General features: G+C 51.3%; 2 protein-coding genes across 4 annotated transcripts in view; one reads left to right on the top strand and one right to left on the bottom strand.

Moving 5' to 3' along the window:
- Window positions 1-3,446: 3,446 nt before the first annotated feature.
- LOC111139783 (peroxisomal membrane protein 2) lies at window positions 3,447-12,870 on the bottom strand. Its single transcript, XM_022492171.1, has 5 exons — window positions 12,738-12,870; window positions 11,268-11,384; window positions 9,227-9,389; window positions 6,373-6,492; window positions 3,447-3,792 (listed from the first exon to the last, which is right to left on the bottom strand). The coding sequence occupies exons 1-5, from the start codon at window positions 12,857-12,859 to the stop codon at window positions 3,724-3,726; spliced, it is 591 nt and encodes a 196-aa protein (XP_022347879.1). The 5' UTR covers window positions 12,860-12,870; the 3' UTR covers window positions 3,447-3,723.
- A 311-nt stretch (window positions 12,871-13,181) lies between these two features.
- The window catches only part of LOC111139773 (DNA polymerase epsilon, catalytic subunit), a 54,144-nt gene continuing 50,883 nt past the window's right edge, over window positions 13,182-16,442 (top strand). For 2 of the 3 annotated variants that reach the window (XM_022492152.1, XM_022492151.1), the window contains exon 1: window positions 15,998-16,186. In XM_022492152.1, coding sequence (XP_022347860.1) covers window positions 16,004-16,186 — 183 coding nt within the window. In that variant the 5' untranslated portion in view covers window positions 15,998-16,003. Of the gene's footprint in view, window positions 13,244-15,997; window positions 16,187-16,442 lie in introns of those variants that run through there. The other variant, XM_022492150.1, reaches the window with a different exon arrangement.

Below are 16,442 nucleotides of genomic sequence, written 5' to 3'. Positions count from 1 at the left end.
TGCCCGTGTGGACCCACCTTCCGGGGCACAGCGGGAGCCTCTGAGCCGGCGGGGACGTGGGCAGAGGAGGAGCGGGCGGGGAGTCGGGGCCGCGGGGCGCGCGCGCGCGCGCGTGTGTGTGTGTGTGTGTGTTTGTGAGGGAGAGAGATGGGTGGGGCCGCGCGCGGGGCGTGTGTGAGAGAGCGTGCGAGATGGGGCCATGGGGGAACGTGTGTATGAGAGATAGGACCACTGGACGTGCGGGTGTGTGTGAGAGCGAGCGAGCGAGACGGGGCTGTGGGCCGTGTGTGTGAGACAGGACCATGGACGTGTGTGTGTGTGTCATGGGGCATGTGCAAGAGAGAGACGGGGTCATGGGGCGTGTGTGAGAGAGAGAGAGATCGGGTCATGGGGCGTGCCTGCGTGAGAGAGATGGGGCCGCGGGGAGTGTGTGTGTGACCACGCCGTGTGGTGGGGGGGGAGTGTGCATGTGCTGGTGTGTGAGCCTGCTGCGGGGTGTGTGAGATCATGGGTGGGTCAGGGCGGCGGTGGGACCACTCCTTGCGGAGGCGCGGGAAGGAGTCCCAACCTTGAGGCTGCAAGGAGCGGGCAGGTGGAGGAGGGAGCCTTGCGGATAGAACTTAGGATTCTAGTTTAAGTGAACTGAGAAACCTCTGCAGGTTTCCTTTAACTGTGGTAAAATGCATATAACAAAATTTACTATCTTAACTGTTTTGCTTTGTTTTTAAAATTATTTTATTTAATTAACTTATTTATTATTTATTTTTAAAGATTTTATTTATTTATTTATTTGACGGACAGAGATCACAAGCAGGCAGAGAGGCAGGCAGAGAGAGAGGGGGAAGCAGGCTCCCTGCTGAGCAGAGAGCCCGATGTGGGGCTCGATCCCAGGACTCTGGGATCATGACCTGAGCCGAAGGCAGAGGCTTTAACCCACTGAGCCACCCAGGGGCCCCTAAATTTTTTTATTTTTAAATACTCTCAGGGCGCCTGGGTGGCTCAGTGGGTTGGGCCTCTGCCTTTGGCTCAGGTCATGATCCCGGGGTCCTGGGATCGAGCCCCACGTCGGGCTCTCTGCTCAGTGGGGAGCCTGCTTCCTCCTCTCTCTCTCTCTCTCTCTGTCTGCCTCTCTGCCTACTTGTGATCTCTGTCTGTCAAATAAATAAATAAAATCTTTTAAAATAAATAAATACTGTCTACACCCCAGGTTGGGCTCGAACTTAAAACCCTGAGTTGAAGGGTCCCACGTTTTACTGACTGAGCCAGCCAGGTGCTGCCCCACTATCTTAACCATTTTTTTGTTTTGTTTTTTTAAGACCGAAAGAGCACAAACGGAGCAGCAGGCACAGGGACAGGCAGAAGCAGGCTCCCCACTGAGCAGGGAGACCGACGCAGGGCTCCATCTGAGAATCCTGGGATCATGACCTGACCTGAAAGCAGACACTTAACTGAATGAGCCACCCAGGTGCCCCGTCCTAACCAATTTTAAGCACATAGTTCTGTGGCAGTAAATACATTCACACTGTTGTGTAACCACCACCACCACCACCACCATCCATCTCCAGAACCTTCTCACCTTCCCAAAGTGACTCTGTCCCTATTAAACACTGACTCCCTCTGGCATCCACCATTCCCTTTTCTGTCTGTATGAATTTGACCATTCTAGGGACCTCATGTAAGTAGAATCACACAGTATTTGTCCTTTGGGGACTGGCTTATTTCACTTCGTATAGTGTCCTCAAAGTTCATCATGTAGTATATGTCAGAATTTCATTTTTAAGGCTGAATAATGTTCCATTTTATGGATACAACACATTTTGTTTATCCATTCATCCATCAATGGACACTTGGGTTGCTTCCACCTTTTGGCTACTGTGAATAATGCTATGAACATAGGTGTGCAAATACCTCAAGTCCCTTTCAGTTTTGGGGGGTATACACCCAGAAATGGAACTGCTGGGTCATCTTTGTAGGTTTTTAAGTTAGGAGTTGATATGATATGACTTATATTTTTAAAAATCTCTCTGGATTTTGGAGAACGAATCTGTTATACAGAAATACTCTGATCTCTGTTTAAACATGGTGTCTTGAACCCATACATTTTTGCCTACTTCTTCCAGAAGGTTGCTTACTAAAATGATAGTAAAAAGTTTTTTTTTTCAAGTAGGCTCCACACCTAGCATGGAGCCCAACACAGGGGTTGAACTCACGACCCTAAGATGAAGACCTGAGCTGAAATCAAGAGTTAGACACTTAACTGACTGAGCCACACAAGTGCCCCATAAAAAGATTTTTAAAGAAAGAAAGAAAAAAAGACAAGTCCACAAGGAGAAACAAAAAGATCAGTTGACAAATTTAGAAAGCTGGAAATCAGGTCATTTTAGATCTGAGAAGATGGAATATCAGTTGCCAGCATTGTAGGAAACCAAGAAGTAAGCTTAGTTAGTCCAGTGAGTCTGGAAAAATCTGGGAGTTACACGCAGTAGCCCCACCTCTGAGGAAGGGTGTGGGGTTGAACAAAGAAGGACCAATTGAAAAACCTGTAAGAGGCTGTCCTCTACACCCCCTCCATCACCTGTATCTTCAGGTGAATACCTCACCTCCGTCATGGAAGATGACTTTCATTCCAGAGGATTTAAACCAGAAGGACTCTGGACTTGGACACCGGACGGCTGAGACTACGGTGCAGTAGTAGAGCTGAGATTACTCAGACGTGATGAAGTTCGCGTGCTAACGGGACTGCTAACCCTTTCCTTCAGTTAGCTGCAAGAATGCTGGCCACTAGACTTACACAGCCCTCCACTCTAACCACGACCCTTCCCCTGGGCAAGAAATTAAAGAATTCCTCTCTGGGGAATTCTAAGAGGAAAGGGCCTCAGTACTGAAAATGGGTGATCTCTGACAAAACTGGGTCCCTGCTCGGTCAGCCCACGGTGAGAGTACTGCCTGGTGACTCCAACTCTTAAAGAACGGATGTATAATCAGACTTTGGGGAAATCCTGATTGGGAAAAAGAAAGAACAAAACAAATGGAGAAATACAAAACAAAAAACAACCATGAACCCCGAGGAAACAGAAACAGCATATGGGACATAAAAGAAGTTTTAAAATAGAATATTAAGATCCAAGGCTATTGTATCCATGAGAGAAGGACAGGATACGGAGTGTGAGAAAAGGTGAGGAGGAGGGTTAACGAAAGAGCAGTAAGAGCAGAGAAAAGTCAGGGGAAAGGGTGCTATATGCTCCTCACAGAGCCTCCGAACGTCAGGGTGACGTCCTGCTCTAGAAGGGCCCCTTTCCAACGTCTCCACGTAGGCAAGCAATAGTATTAGAGGTTTTACCATAATTTTTTTTTAAGTGAAAAAAAAAAGTCTGAGGGCAGCCCTCTGGCCCCCCATTTCTACCAAAGTGACACAATTGTTCTGAAAAATTACAATCACCACGGAAAATGGTGCGTTTTAGTTTATTGTCATCGTAATTTGATTCAAGGTGACAAATGAAGTCAGAACTACTGTATTTTATGACTAAGGCAGCATCACCTGAAGACAGTTTCTGCCTTTTTAAAGCACAAGATTCTTACATGAAAAGATTTCTGTTTCTCCGTCTTCTGTCACATGATCGGGAGTCAGATCAAGTCCTGACTGGTTGTCTCTGCTCCCTCGCCCTAGGCAGGTGGGTCCCTAGATGCACATGGGCAGTGTGTCTGCGCTCGCTTGGGTCATCTTCACTTCCCCAGAGAGGCCAGGTACATGTACCAGAACAGAGACACCAGGTTGGCAAAAAGCACTCGGAACTGCCAAGAGAACACAGGCCACAGTGAGGCCCTGACTGTATTTACCAGTCGCCGACCCCCTAGGACAGAGCTCATTTGTTGGTCCGTCCGTCCACCAGCTGCCGCATCCACTGAGCCTTCACTTCGCACAAAGCACGGTGCTAGAGGGGTGAGCAGGACATTATGGGCTGGCAGAGAAAGCAGACGGGACTGCCCCGTGTCCACTGAGCACCAGCTCCTGGCTCAGCTTCTCACCCCGGGACTGGACATCTGGTGATGGCTTCCCTCAGCCCGTCGGTGATGCCCCACCAGCCCAGGCCGTGACCCTGCTTCCATGTTCTGACGGACATACTCCTGCCTGGAATTACCTTTAGTCAGTGAGCCTCCCTGACGTACAAGCTCCATGAAAGCTCCATGTTCTACCTTGTTAGTCACGGTATCCCCAGAGTTTAGAGCATCGGGGCATACAGTAGGTGCTCAGTAAATGTTTAATAAACTCCCCTGGCCCTTCAGCACTCACCTGCAACCACCTAAAATGGAAACTAATCACAGCCTCCCAGCTTTCTGTCCCGGGGCTGCCCAGAAGGGTCCCATTTTCCAGGCTCTCCCACTCTCCCATCCAGAGATCCCTTCATGTCCTCAGCTATTCTGCCTTTCCATTTCTTTACTTCCTTGTCTGTGTACCTTAGGGTCCATGGCCCATAGCCTTTGTTGCCTTCCCCTGTGGCTCCTTAGTTGTACTCCCCAGAAAACCCCCATCCTCCGTGCTTTGCTGCGGCCCTATGCCCATGCACATGAGGATCTCCGGTCAGCTCCCTCTGTCATTAGAGAATGACAGACAAGACAAGAAAACAGACAAGACAAGAATGACAGACAAGACAAGTCTACTCTGTCTTTACTCCCCTCAAACCCTTCCTACCTCCTCTCCCCTCTGTCTGGCCCCGCCCTGCCCTCTGCCCTCCCCCAGAGGAAAGCAGGTGTAGACGGGAGTCCCCAGCGAATAGGCACCTCTCTCCTGTCTTCGTAGAGAAGAGCTTCCGTCTAAAGCACCTCTCTGCTTATGCCCGAATCCCACAACCCCTCTTTAGGGTAGCGTCTGGCCTCCTAACTTCGAAGCCCTCCCCCATCATTTCTCCCCACCTCTTCACCAACGTCTTAGAGAATTTTGCAGACTTAGGGTTTCTGCTTCATCCACTTCTCGAATCACAGCCGTCTGGCTTTAGCCCTCACGGAGCCACTGGAACTGCTCTTGGGAAGGTCACTGATAAGATCACTGTTAAAACCAGTGAAACTAATTCTCATTTTGCTTTAAGCCTACAATATCGGTGGTTGTGTGTCACTGCCTTCTCCGGGCTTTCCGCTACTCCTCATGTGTGTGTGTGACCACCCAGCCTGCACTTCCCTCCCTCTTCCCATCCTTCCAGTGGAGCTGCTGCTCAAGGGAATTCTGCCCAGGTCTCTCCTCTCTAGAGCAGGGGTGAAAACGAGTAGATTACTTAAATGGTGGGCAAAAAAGGCTTAAGGTTGCAGTCATTGGAAAGGCCTGTTTGAGAGGCTTGCTCTTGCTTGGTGCCTGGGTACTTAGAGTTCCTAAGGGTTCCCACCTTTCCCCAACTGCTAACAATGGCTCCTAGGCCTGGACTGCTTGCTAAAACAACATGGCTCATGGCGAGCATTTGCTCTCCTTGGGAGTCTGGAATTCTGATGCGCGCCAGGCCGAGGGTGCCTACGTGACCAGCCGTCCCAAAACCCGCAGGTGCTGTGTCTTCTCAGGGCTTCCCTGGGCAGAAACATGGCGTACACGTTGCCGCATTTTGGCGGTACCAAAGCTCTTTTGGCAAGAGCCTGCTCTGTGTGACCCTCATGGGAGGGAGGGAGCACAGGAAGCCAGCATGGATTCCTAGGATCCAGTTGTATATTCTTGTTTTGAGGCTGTGATAAACCCAGGCCAGAAGTATAGAGATGTGCTGAGTCCCTCTAGCGTATCTCCAGCCCTGGGTCTCATCCTGGGGCTGGACACACAAGAGCTGTCTTTGGTGTGTAAAGGCAGTGCACGAGGGCGGGATCCTTCAGCCTTGGTGAGCTGTTCCTGCAGCTTAGAGCCCCTCCAGGCTCCCACCTTGCTCAGTGCAGGAAGTGGGCAGGGGGGCATGGGGCAGTTTCAGCAGGCCACCTCAGAATGCACCCCCCAGGTGCCCAGAAGTGCTGAATCCCATCTGGGTGGCACCCCAAAGGCTGCCCCACGGCAGGTCCCACTCTCTACCTGCTGCTCGAGCACGTCTGCCGTCACTGCACGTGAGGCTGCCTTTGCCTCCCCTGCACATCCTGCTTGGCACCTGTGTGCACTTTCGACTGTGACCTGCAAGGCCAGGCCCTGGCAATACTGAACCCTTGGAAAATTCACGGTGTTCCCGGACTGGGGGTCTTTGCAGAAACATTTCCGGGTGCAGTGGATGAGGTGTGGACACCTGCTTCATCTGCCCAAATCCAGAACTGCTACTGATTCTGGGCAGAGAGAAAGCCCCTGGCCATTCCAAGCTAAAACAAAGCTGGTGGAAGGTGAGGCCCCCTCTGGTTCTGCACGGTGCTGCTGGCCCTCACCTCCAAAGGGACGTAGTTGATGTTGACAAACTGCGCGGGGGTCCAGACTTGCCAGTTCACGCACAGCGCTGGCCAGAAGCGCCTCCTTATCTGGACAGCGACCGCAGCTGCGTCTTTCCCCTGGAAAGGAGGGGAATGTGGATGGTGAGCAACTGCCACAGCCCTCAGAACTGAAGCTGGGGTGCCGAGGTCTGGAGGGCCCCAAACCCTAACACGATGGGTTTTAAAACTGGATTTTGTTCCATTGCTATGCAGACAGCACACCTGCGGGCCTGCTTAGCGCTGCAGCTCTAAGGAGCCAACACTCTGGCTGGGGAGTCAGCACCAGTGAGGCAGCCCACCTGCGTACCGTGTCCGCGGCCCTTGTGGGCCTTCCTCACCTGTACCGGCTGACTGAACGCCGGGATTCGTGCTCTTGCCCAAGGGCACCAGAACTGCCATTCATGCCTCGGCTGTCAGTTCTTCCCCAAACAATCTCCAAAATGGATGCATTTTCAAGCAAAACTTCAAGTTTTTTAAAAAAAATGAACCCCAATAAATTGATTATAAATGTCATCTGAGAGGATAAATGCCCAAGAATAGTCATCTCAGAGAAGAACAGCAAGGAGAGGCCTAAACCACTGAAGATTTAAAAAAAAAATACTATGAGATGATGGTAATTAGAAGCTAAAAAAGGAAAGACATACAATGGAAACTAACAGAATCCGGCAAAAGGCCAGAGTGCGGATGATGGCCTGCCCGTAAGGGAATGAGAGCGCGATGAAGGGGGTATTTCAGAGCACAGGGGACTGTTCAATAAATGGTAACAAGGCAGTTCGCTGTTTAAGTGAAAAGAAACAAGACAAAAGTAGATCTCCCACACATAAACAAAAAAATAAGAATACTAGCGAAAAGTATAGAGTATTTCTATTATCTTTGTGTTTGTCAAAAGGTACATAATGAAATCATAAAAGAAGAAAGTAAAGGAGAATATTCCCAGTATCTTCCTTGAAGGAAGCCCATAAAGGAAAAAAAAATGACATTTGAATACATAAAGTTTTTAAACTCCTGTATGGAGAAACACTTTATAAATATACTTTATCTATATATAAATATAAATAAACTTTATCTAACTTCAAATGTTTAACTTTGTCTTCAGTTAAAAGACAAAAACCTGAAAAATGGGAAAAACTTCTGCAGTCTGTATTTGACAAAGGATTAATGTCTTTAATATATACAAATATACAATCAGTGAGGAAAAAAGCAAACACTGATAGAAAATAAGCAGTTTGTAGAAGAAATACACTAAACATATAAAAAGATGTTCAACCTCATAAATAAATATGTATACATTTTTTTTATGTAGCAAATTGCAAACTATTTAAAAGAAAAATACATTCATGGTCATCAAGAGTGTGGGAAAACAAAGCTGTGAGGATTGGGCACTCTGGGGTCAAAAAGCCTGGGTCTGACTGGACTCATGGGCTTGCAAATTATGGGATCTTAAGCCGTGGGCCTGAGCTTCTGCAAAATGGGCTCGACTTGCAGCTCAAATGGCACAAAGTACTCACTGCAGAGATTGGAAGGAGCAGTCAACGAACGTTAGCTGTTTGTACTCTCCTGTAGCTTTGCAGGAGAACAAGCAAGGACGGCCTCTTTGGACAATGCTAGGATTTAACCAAACAGGAATCCTTACACGAAAGGGACAGGCATGTGGGGGAACGCCGTGCAGTCAACACGTGGGATCTATGATCAGAGAAAAGCTGGACGTTGGGACAGTGCAGGGAATAGAGCCCATGATATTGTCATTCGAGTCGTGTGGTGACTCGTGTGGTGAGCACAGTGGACAGAGAAACTGAGTCACCGCACTGTAGAGCTGAAACTAACATACCATTGTGCATTGACTATATTCAAATTAAAAAAAAAATGGAGATGCAGAAGCATCTGTACTGTGTGTGGTATAATGTGGTCCCACATATGTCATTTATGTGCTGCGTACTTCACATACTTTTTGGTCCCATATGACCTATGTATTCAGGGTTTTGGTCTTTTAATGAACATATATTCCTTTTGTATTTGGGAGAATAAACACCTCTTTTTACTCTCAGGGACTTACTACTAACCAGTTAGGCGGAAGCATCTTTCCTGCTTCCCCAGGAACACTTTAGACCACAAGGGGTGTTTGCCTCAGGAACAAGAACTCAAGATGCTGCTTTACAATAAAACCTGCAGGGTAGGAGGGGCTAGTGAACCAGGAAGGGACTGGGCTGGGCAGAACCACAGACATGCCTGGTGACTCCGTGTGAACACACCGTTCACGTGGTGGGCTGTGATGTTTTAAATCTATGCCGACATGTTAACCTCTTCAGAGCACTTCCGATGTTTAGGCACTGAGTTAGCACAGGTTCTGTGATACCGTCGGGAGTCTGGAACTTGTTTCATGAATTCCATCGACCCCCTTCTCAGAATCCCGTCTGTATGAAACAGAATGTATAGGATTACCAAGGAACCAACTACACGGAAATACACCTTTCAGAATACTCAGGAAAAGACCTTAGGATAGATGAGTAGATGTGCTTCCGTGTCGACACATTCAGTGACAAGACCTGAAGGCAGGTAGAAGGAGTGACGACACATAAAAGCTATTCCGTCTGTAACAAATGATGTGTGATATTGAGATATTTGTGACATCTTACTGGGGACCAACAGATGCTGCCGGTGCAGCCGGAGTTTGTGTCTGACGTTCATAAAGGGAAGCGAGGGATTTCACTGGAGTCACTGGAGTGTACTGAGAAGTTCATGGACCTTCCGATTTCCACCCCCAGACACCAGGCAAAGGACCGCTGTGCCAAACAAAGCTACGGCAGAGACCAACCTCCAGGAAGCTCATGATGAGGAAGAACAACAACAGCAAGGCCGGTGCAAAGAGGAGGCGGTCCAGGAGGAGCCTCTTGACCCCAGCCAAGGGGACCTCGGAAGGGATCCAGTGCTCCATGAAGAGGTAGAAGAAGTGACTCAGGGGCCCTGTGAAGAAGAACCTGAGGCCCCATGGAGGGGGTGAGCAGGACTGCCATTCTCTGGGTGTGCCCTTCTTGGGTCCAGCTTCACCCCCAAATCCCAGGTCCTAAACCCCACCTCCCTGGAGTCGCCCATCACTGACCACACAGGTCTGTGCGGTCCTTCTAAAAAACAGGGGCTTTCTTTGACTCTGTTTCAAGCATTCTTTTTCTTTTTTCTTTTTTCTTTCTTTTTTTTTTTTTTTTTGTCTTTGATAGACCTGCCCTGGATCTCCCATCAGTTTCCATGTGGCTACCTCCTTTCAACACTGTCAGCTGGGAGACTTGGTCCATGATTGTTCTGGACAAGAACCCACCACTGTCCCAGCCACTCTCCAGCCCAGGTCCTGTTTTATTATCTTCAGAGTCTGTGTCACTACGTGTCACGATCTCATTTGTTACATCAAATGGTGCCCTCTCGGGGCGCCTGGGTGGCTCAGTGGGTTAAAGCCTCTGCCTTTGGCTCAGGTCATGATCCCAGGGTCCTGGGATCGAGCCCCGCATCGGGGCTCTCTGCTCAGCAGGGAGCCTGCTTCCTCCCTCCTCTCTCTCTGCCTGCCTCTCTGACTACTTGTGATCTGTCAGTCAAATAAATAAATAAAATCTTAAAAAAAAAATGGTGCCCTCTCTGCCAGACAGAGATAAACGTCACAGGACAGGATCGTGCCTGTCTAATCACTGCATGTGGCCTGGCTCAGACAGGGTGCTCGGGGATAGTAAGCGGATGAATCCCTGGTGTCAGAACTTCTTCTCCAACCCGCCTGGGCCGTCAGTAAGAGGGAGTCCTGGTGTTGTGCGCGGGCTGGTTAGTACCGCTGCTTTGCATTCCCAAAGGGAGGGTACCTGGGACAGAACTGAACCCAGGCACTGCGGCTACTGGTGCAACAGACCTGTAGCTCTGTAGGACTCAGCAATAAAAAGATGAGCAGGGACCTACGGGTCTTCCCAATTTTGACACTGGAAGTCCTTACACAAGTGGTTCTCAGCCGTTGCTTCCCATCCAGCCACAGGTTAAGTAGCGCAGAGCAGGGCTCCTTAGTGAGAGGGAACAGACTCTTAACTGAATTTATTCTTTGTTCGGTGCTCTCTCCACTCAGGGTGGGGCTTGAACTCAGGACCCTGAGACCAAGAGCTGTATGCTGTACCGACTCCGACTGAGCTAGCCAGGGGCCTTAAGAGGGAACCGAAGTCTGGCAGATGGAAACTGTGAATGAGTAATGCCACCCAGTGGGTTCGGACGCACTCCTTTCCTCCAGGGCGACTGGCTTTAACTGCATTATGGAAACGTTGTGATGACCACAACCAATATGCTTATAAACACAAAGTGATATTTGTGAAGTTCAAATTGACAAAACGACTTGATGCAAAAGACTTCAAAATAATCCATCTATACCGACACTACCATTGGCCAGAGAACTCAGGGAAGACTTGACTGGTAAAACTCCTGAATCTCTGTGCTCTTTGCAATTCCAAGTGGTTCAGAAACTGGACACTTTCAGGATGCCTAAGTATTTATTTCCTGCATGCTTAAAACTATGAAAATAATGGAGACAGCTGGCCATACTTGCGTCTGTTTTCCTCTTTCATGTCTCTGTGTCGAAGGCTAACTGAGTTTTAGGTGAGTTATCTGCCCTCAGATTCTCAGCCCAATGAAGACTGCCACCCCCGCCCAAGCAATTCAGAGCAAACACCCTAACACAGGTACACATTATCCAGCGTTCTGATTTTTTCCCATGCTATTTTAATGCATTTTTAAAATTATGTCTCCAAATTAGGTCATTTCAGAAACTTGGTCTTGATACCCTTGCTTTGTTTCAATTAGTCTGCTACTGGGTAGACCAACCCCATGGTGGAACTCACCCATAAATGGCACATCTGAGAGGCCCACTGACATCTAGCTTTTGAGAGCAGTTTTCTTTTTCCCACTTCTTCTCAATCATCTGGGCCAGGAAGTTCCCAAGTGCTGATAAAATGCCACTGTGGACAGAAATGTAATCAGAGAACAGGAGCGAGCGGCGGGAGGGGGGCCGTTCCTGAATGTAATCAGCACGGCTGAGCTGAGAGCAGCGTGGGACGGGGAGAGATGGCTCCCTTCTAAAGCAGCCCCAGTGTACAGGCCCTACATCAAAAAGTGGAGACGTAGAACTTCACACACACACACACACACACACACACACACACGCACGCACTCTGCACCCATGCCAGCGTCCTGGGTGTGATGCTGCACTGCAGTGTTACAAAATGTTACCAGTGGGGGAGACTGGGCAAAGTGTACAAGGGATCACCCTGTATTATTCCTTACAAGCGCATGTAAACCTACAACTACCGCAACATAAATTTCAGTAGAAAGGTGGAGATGGGCCCAGTTACTCCAATACCTTCTGATAAGCTCTGTGTGCTAAAAAATCCAAAATTCTTTGTATGTCTTTAAGGACCTTAATATGATCCTTGGCTACCTCCTCCCCATCTGGTCCCTTCCTCACTGTTCATTTTCTGCAGCAACAGAGACTTTCCACTGCTCCATTGTTAGCTTGTTCTTTCCTCAGGACCTTGCACTGGGTACCTCTGCCCAGAGCTTTCCCTTTTCCTTCGTGCAGGGCCTAGTCCCTTCCTTAAGACCTCTGTACTTCCTGTCTAGTTTCTCACTAGAATAGAAAGCCCAGAGGGTAGGGACCTTACCTACCTACTTACTTGCTGCTGGTACTCGACACCCCGAAAGCATACTGTCCATGTTTATGAAAGGCTGCATTTAATAAGAGGGGACGAACTTATAAAATTAACTAATTAAAGCTAACGAAGGAGAGCGATGTCTCATATAAAGTTTAAAATCCCAAATCAAAGGGTGCAACGAACCAGCAGACCCGGGTGGGGGGCGGCTTTTGTCACCTTTCGCCCAAATGCAAAGCTGCAAGACAAGGAATGCGAACACCTGCCACCCCGCCCGGGAGGCCGTGCCGCTGGAGGCACGGACCTGAACTCCTCTGACCTCGGAACGAGCGGAGGTGCCAACGGCCCGAGCGGGCCGGACGTGGACCTCCGGCCCGCTCCCACGCACCTTAGGGAGAGAACCTCCAGGGCAGGGGGCCTGACCCCTCGGTTGGTGCGTTCCTTTGGTCGGGCTCCCTGGCAATGACCTGTCAGAACCAAACGCGCAAACCCGCCTACGCGGAGCTCTCCGGCCAGTGCAGGGCTTTGGGGGGCACGCGGGGTCTTGCCTTTCGCAGAGAGCGCGTCTCCGGGGCTGCGTCCCCGAGGCCGGCCGAGCTCCGGGCTGCCCCCCGCCCGGGGACCCCCGCCCGGGGACCCACTCCGCGGCCGCTCCGCGCAGACCTGGTGGCCGCCTTGGTGAGCACCGGGTAGAGGCGCAGGAGGCGCAGGTACTGGGCGAGCGCCCGCTGCGGCAGCGCCCCGAGCCCCTCCCGGGCCCGCAGCTTGGACGCAGCCGGCGCCATTGCCTCCCCTGCTCCGCGGCCGCCCTGGCCCCCGCCTCCGGTCCGCTCGGGCGCGGGGACAGCCTCCCATTTCCCGCCCCTCCGCGGCCCGCATTGCGGCCCGGGGCAGACCCCGCCGTGCGCCGCGCGCGCGTCCGCACACTTTCCCCCGAGTCCCTAACCGGCCACCTCCCCCCGTGCGCCCGCGGCGATAGGCGCTCGGCGGGGCGGGGCGCGGCGAGCCTCCCGATTGGGCGGCGGGCGCTTCGCTCTCTCGCGAGAGTTGGTGGGAGCGCGCCAAATTTCTCCGGGAGAGCGGCGGCGGCGGCCCGGGCGCGGCGCGATGGTTCTGAGGAACACCGGGCGGCGGCGCGCGGAGCCGGGCCCGGACGGCGAGGCCAGCCGGTGAGGGGCGGTGAGGGGCGGTGAGGGGCGGTGAGGGGCGGTGAGGGGAAGCGGGCGGGCCTGCCTTGTGCGGAGCTCCTGGCGCGCAGCCGAGGCGGGGTCCTCCACAGGCCGCCTCCCAGCGGCGCGGTCCTCCCGCGCTCGCCCTGCTTTCCGCGCACCGAGGACAGACGGCTCTGTGGAAGCCGGAGCTGACCGAGCCGCCTCTCGGTGCCTGCAGACCGGGGCGCGCGGGAGACCGGCCTCGCTGCGGTCACAGCGCGCGCTCCTCGCCTCCTCTCGCTCCCGGCTCGCGCGGGGTCGGGCCCGGGGCCGTGCGGGGACGGGACGGTGTGCGCGGGGCCGGTCCGGCGGCGGTAGGGGGAACCGGGCGGTGTGCTTGCGCTAGGACGACCTCCGGGGCCGACCCCAGGGGCTGCGCGGTGACTGGGAGGTGTGAGAGTGGGACCGGCCCCCGTGCTGGGGCGGGTCGTCTTCGAGGTGGGTGCCCGGCAGGGGCGGCGACAGGCGCACGCTCTGTGAATGGAAACGAGTCAGAGCAGGTGGTTCGAGTAGTTTCTTTCAGATCCTGTGTCCGTTGCGGAAGTGCACCTTGTAGACGGCAGAAGTAGGTATTCCCTTGTCGTGTTGATCTTCAGTAGGTCCTGCAGGTGCTGTTGGCTGCGTTCGCACCGCAGGCAGAGGACGCCGTGTGCCTATCCTCGGCGCGTGATGCGTCGCTGCTTGTTTTTTTGGCAGAACTAGAACCCAGTCCAAATTGGTCGTCAAAATTCTTGCCTTTATTCCCCCCCCCACTATGCTGCCAGCTGTGCGGTTTTCGTTGTTCCAAGATGCACGAAAGCCTTGTGTGGTCGATGTTGTCGAGTTCATTTTACCAGGAAACACACTAACAATGCCCTGGAGAGCTGTCATTTTATTTTTTTTATTTATTTATTTTTAAAGATTTTATTTATTTATTTGACAGACAGAGATCACAAGTAGGCAAAGAGGCAGGCAGAAAGAGAGGAGGAAGCAGGCTCCCCGCTGAGCAGAGAGCCCGATGCGGGGCTTGATCCCAGGACCCTGAGATCATGACCCGGGCCGAAGGCAGCGGCTTAACCCACTGAGCCACCCAGGCGCCCCTGGAGAACTGTCATTTTAAAAATAAATGAAAATACACAGAAAGCTTCTTTGTTTTGAGTTAACTGTAGATTCTCATGCAGTTGTAAGAAATCACACAGAGGACATGCCTGGGTGGCTCAGTTCCTTCAGCATCTGCCTTGAGCTCAGGTCGTGATCGCAGGGTCAGGATGGAGCCCAGGCTGGCTGCTCAGAGGGAGTCTGCTTCTCCCTCTCTCCTTGCTGCTCCCCCCGCTTGTGCTCTGTCAAATACATAAATACTATCTTTTTTTTTTTTTTAAGATTTTATTTATTTATTTGGCAGAGAGAAATCACAAGTAGGCAGAGAAGCAGGCAGAGAGAGAGGAGGAAGCAGGCTCCCTGCTGAGCAGAAAGCCCGATGTGGGCCTCAAACCCAGGACCTGGGATCATGACCCGAGCCGAAGGCAGCGGCCCAACCCACTGAGCCACCCAGGCGCCCCATAAATACTATCTTAAAAAAGAAAAAGAAAAGGAAATTACTCAGAGATCCCATACACCCGTAAGCCAGTTCCCCCAGTGGTAATGTCTTGGTCACTAGAGTACCAGGTCACAAGCAGGAAATGGCCGTTGGAGCGATGCATGCGCACGCGGTTATGTATGCCAGTGTATTTAGTTCTGTGCACGTTGTGTGTCTGTGACCACCACAGTCAAGACACAGGACAGTTCTGTCCCCAGGATCCCCCATGCTACCCTTTCAGAGCCACGGCCACCTTCATTCCTCCCTCTTCCTCATCCATGGCAGCCGCTAATCTAGCCTCCACCTCTAATGTTATTTCAAGAACTCTACTTAAGTCAGATTACACGTCAAATTATAAAAAGTCAGGTTGGTTTTTTCCACTCAGCATAATTCCCTTGAGATCCATCCAAGTTACTGCATGAATCCATGTTTCTTCTGTTTTGTTGACGGATAGTTTTCCGTGGGATGGATATACCCTAAGTTAATTATTATTTATCCGTAGGTAATATTTTGGTTGTTTCCATGTTTTGGCTATAATGAGTGAAATGGTATGAATGTTCACACATGAAGTTTTTTTTTTTTTTTTTTAAGATTTTATTTATTTATTTGACAGAGATAACACGTAGACAGAGCAGCAGGCAGAGAGAGGAAGGGAAGCAGGCTCCCGGCCGAGCAGGGAGCCCGATGTGGGACTCAATTCCAGGATCCTGGGATCATGACCTGAGCCGAAGGCAGAGGCTTTAACCCACTGAGCCACCCAGGCGCCCCCACAGATGAGTTTTTGTATGAAACAGTTTTCTCTCCTCTGGGATAAATGCCCAGGAAGGGGACAGAGGGAGGGGGGAGACAGACTCAGTTTCATGACCCTGAGATCATGACCTGAGCCAAGATCAAGTCAGGCACTGAGCTGACGGAGCCACCCAGGCGCCCCTATGCGTTTTTAATATCCCCCGAGGCAGCAGCATCTAGCCTTGGTGCTTGTTTTCTTAGTGTTCTGGTTACAGAGTTGAACGGGTTTTGAGGTTCCTGCCCTAGTCATGTTTCCAGTGACTCTTGTTACTTTGATGAACCGTTTTTGTAAAATACAAGGTTTTTCAGGGGTGCATCGACTGTTGCATCCAAAGTGCTTACACTGGGTGCACGGAGGTTGCAGGAGTAGAGTCATGATCTGTGAAGACAGGATTTCCCTCCTCCTTTCATTCAGGGACGATGGCCCCTCTTCCTCCGTCTCCGCACTTAAGCGCCTGGAGCGCAGCCAGTGGACGGATAAGATGGATTTGCGGTTTGGCTTTGAGAGACTCAAGGAGCCGGGCGAGAAGACAGGCTGGCTTATCAACATGCACCCGGTAAGCACCTGGGCAGCTGCGCCCTCCTCGTGGCTTAGGCCTTGGAAGAGTGGGCGGCGCAGGTGGCGGTGGGACCGAGGGTAGCTCTCCTTTCTCCTTCAGCATCACCGGACTGTAAAGAGGCTCCTGGGAAAACAAGGCTGAGGGGGTTCCCTGTTAACTCATAAAAAGTTTTCAAGAATGAGGGAGAGATTGAGAGAAATCCTCGCTTGCAGGTGTTGTGATGCGGTTCTCGTGGACGGGGAATGTTTATGTG

This window comes from Enhydra lutris, unplaced genomic scaffold (assembly GCF_002288905.1).
Source record: "Enhydra lutris kenyoni isolate GAN:26980312 unplaced genomic scaffold, ASM228890v2 scaffoldscaffold117, whole genome shotgun sequence".
Lineage (NCBI taxonomy): Eukaryota > Metazoa > Chordata > Mammalia > Carnivora > Mustelidae > Enhydra > Enhydra lutris.
The sequence above is the reverse complement of the archived record's forward strand: the minus strand, read 5'-3'. Positions and strand labels throughout refer to the sequence as shown.

Excerpts from the sequence above, each read along its gene's own strand:
- LOC111139783 (XM_022492171.1), bottom strand. The coding sequence starts at position 12,859 with ATGGCGCCGGCTGCGTCCAAGCTGCGGGCCCGGGAGGGGCTCGGGGCG. Across the intron at positions 6,493-9,226 it reads TCATCATGAGCTTCCTGGAG|GGGAAAGACGCAGCTGCGGT; the intron begins GTTGGTCTCTGC and ends CCTCCTTTCCAG. Across the intron at positions 3,793-6,372 it reads TCAACTACGTCCCTTTGGAG|TTCCGAGTGCTTTTTGCCAA; the intron begins GTGAGGGCCAGC and ends TTCTCTTGGCAG.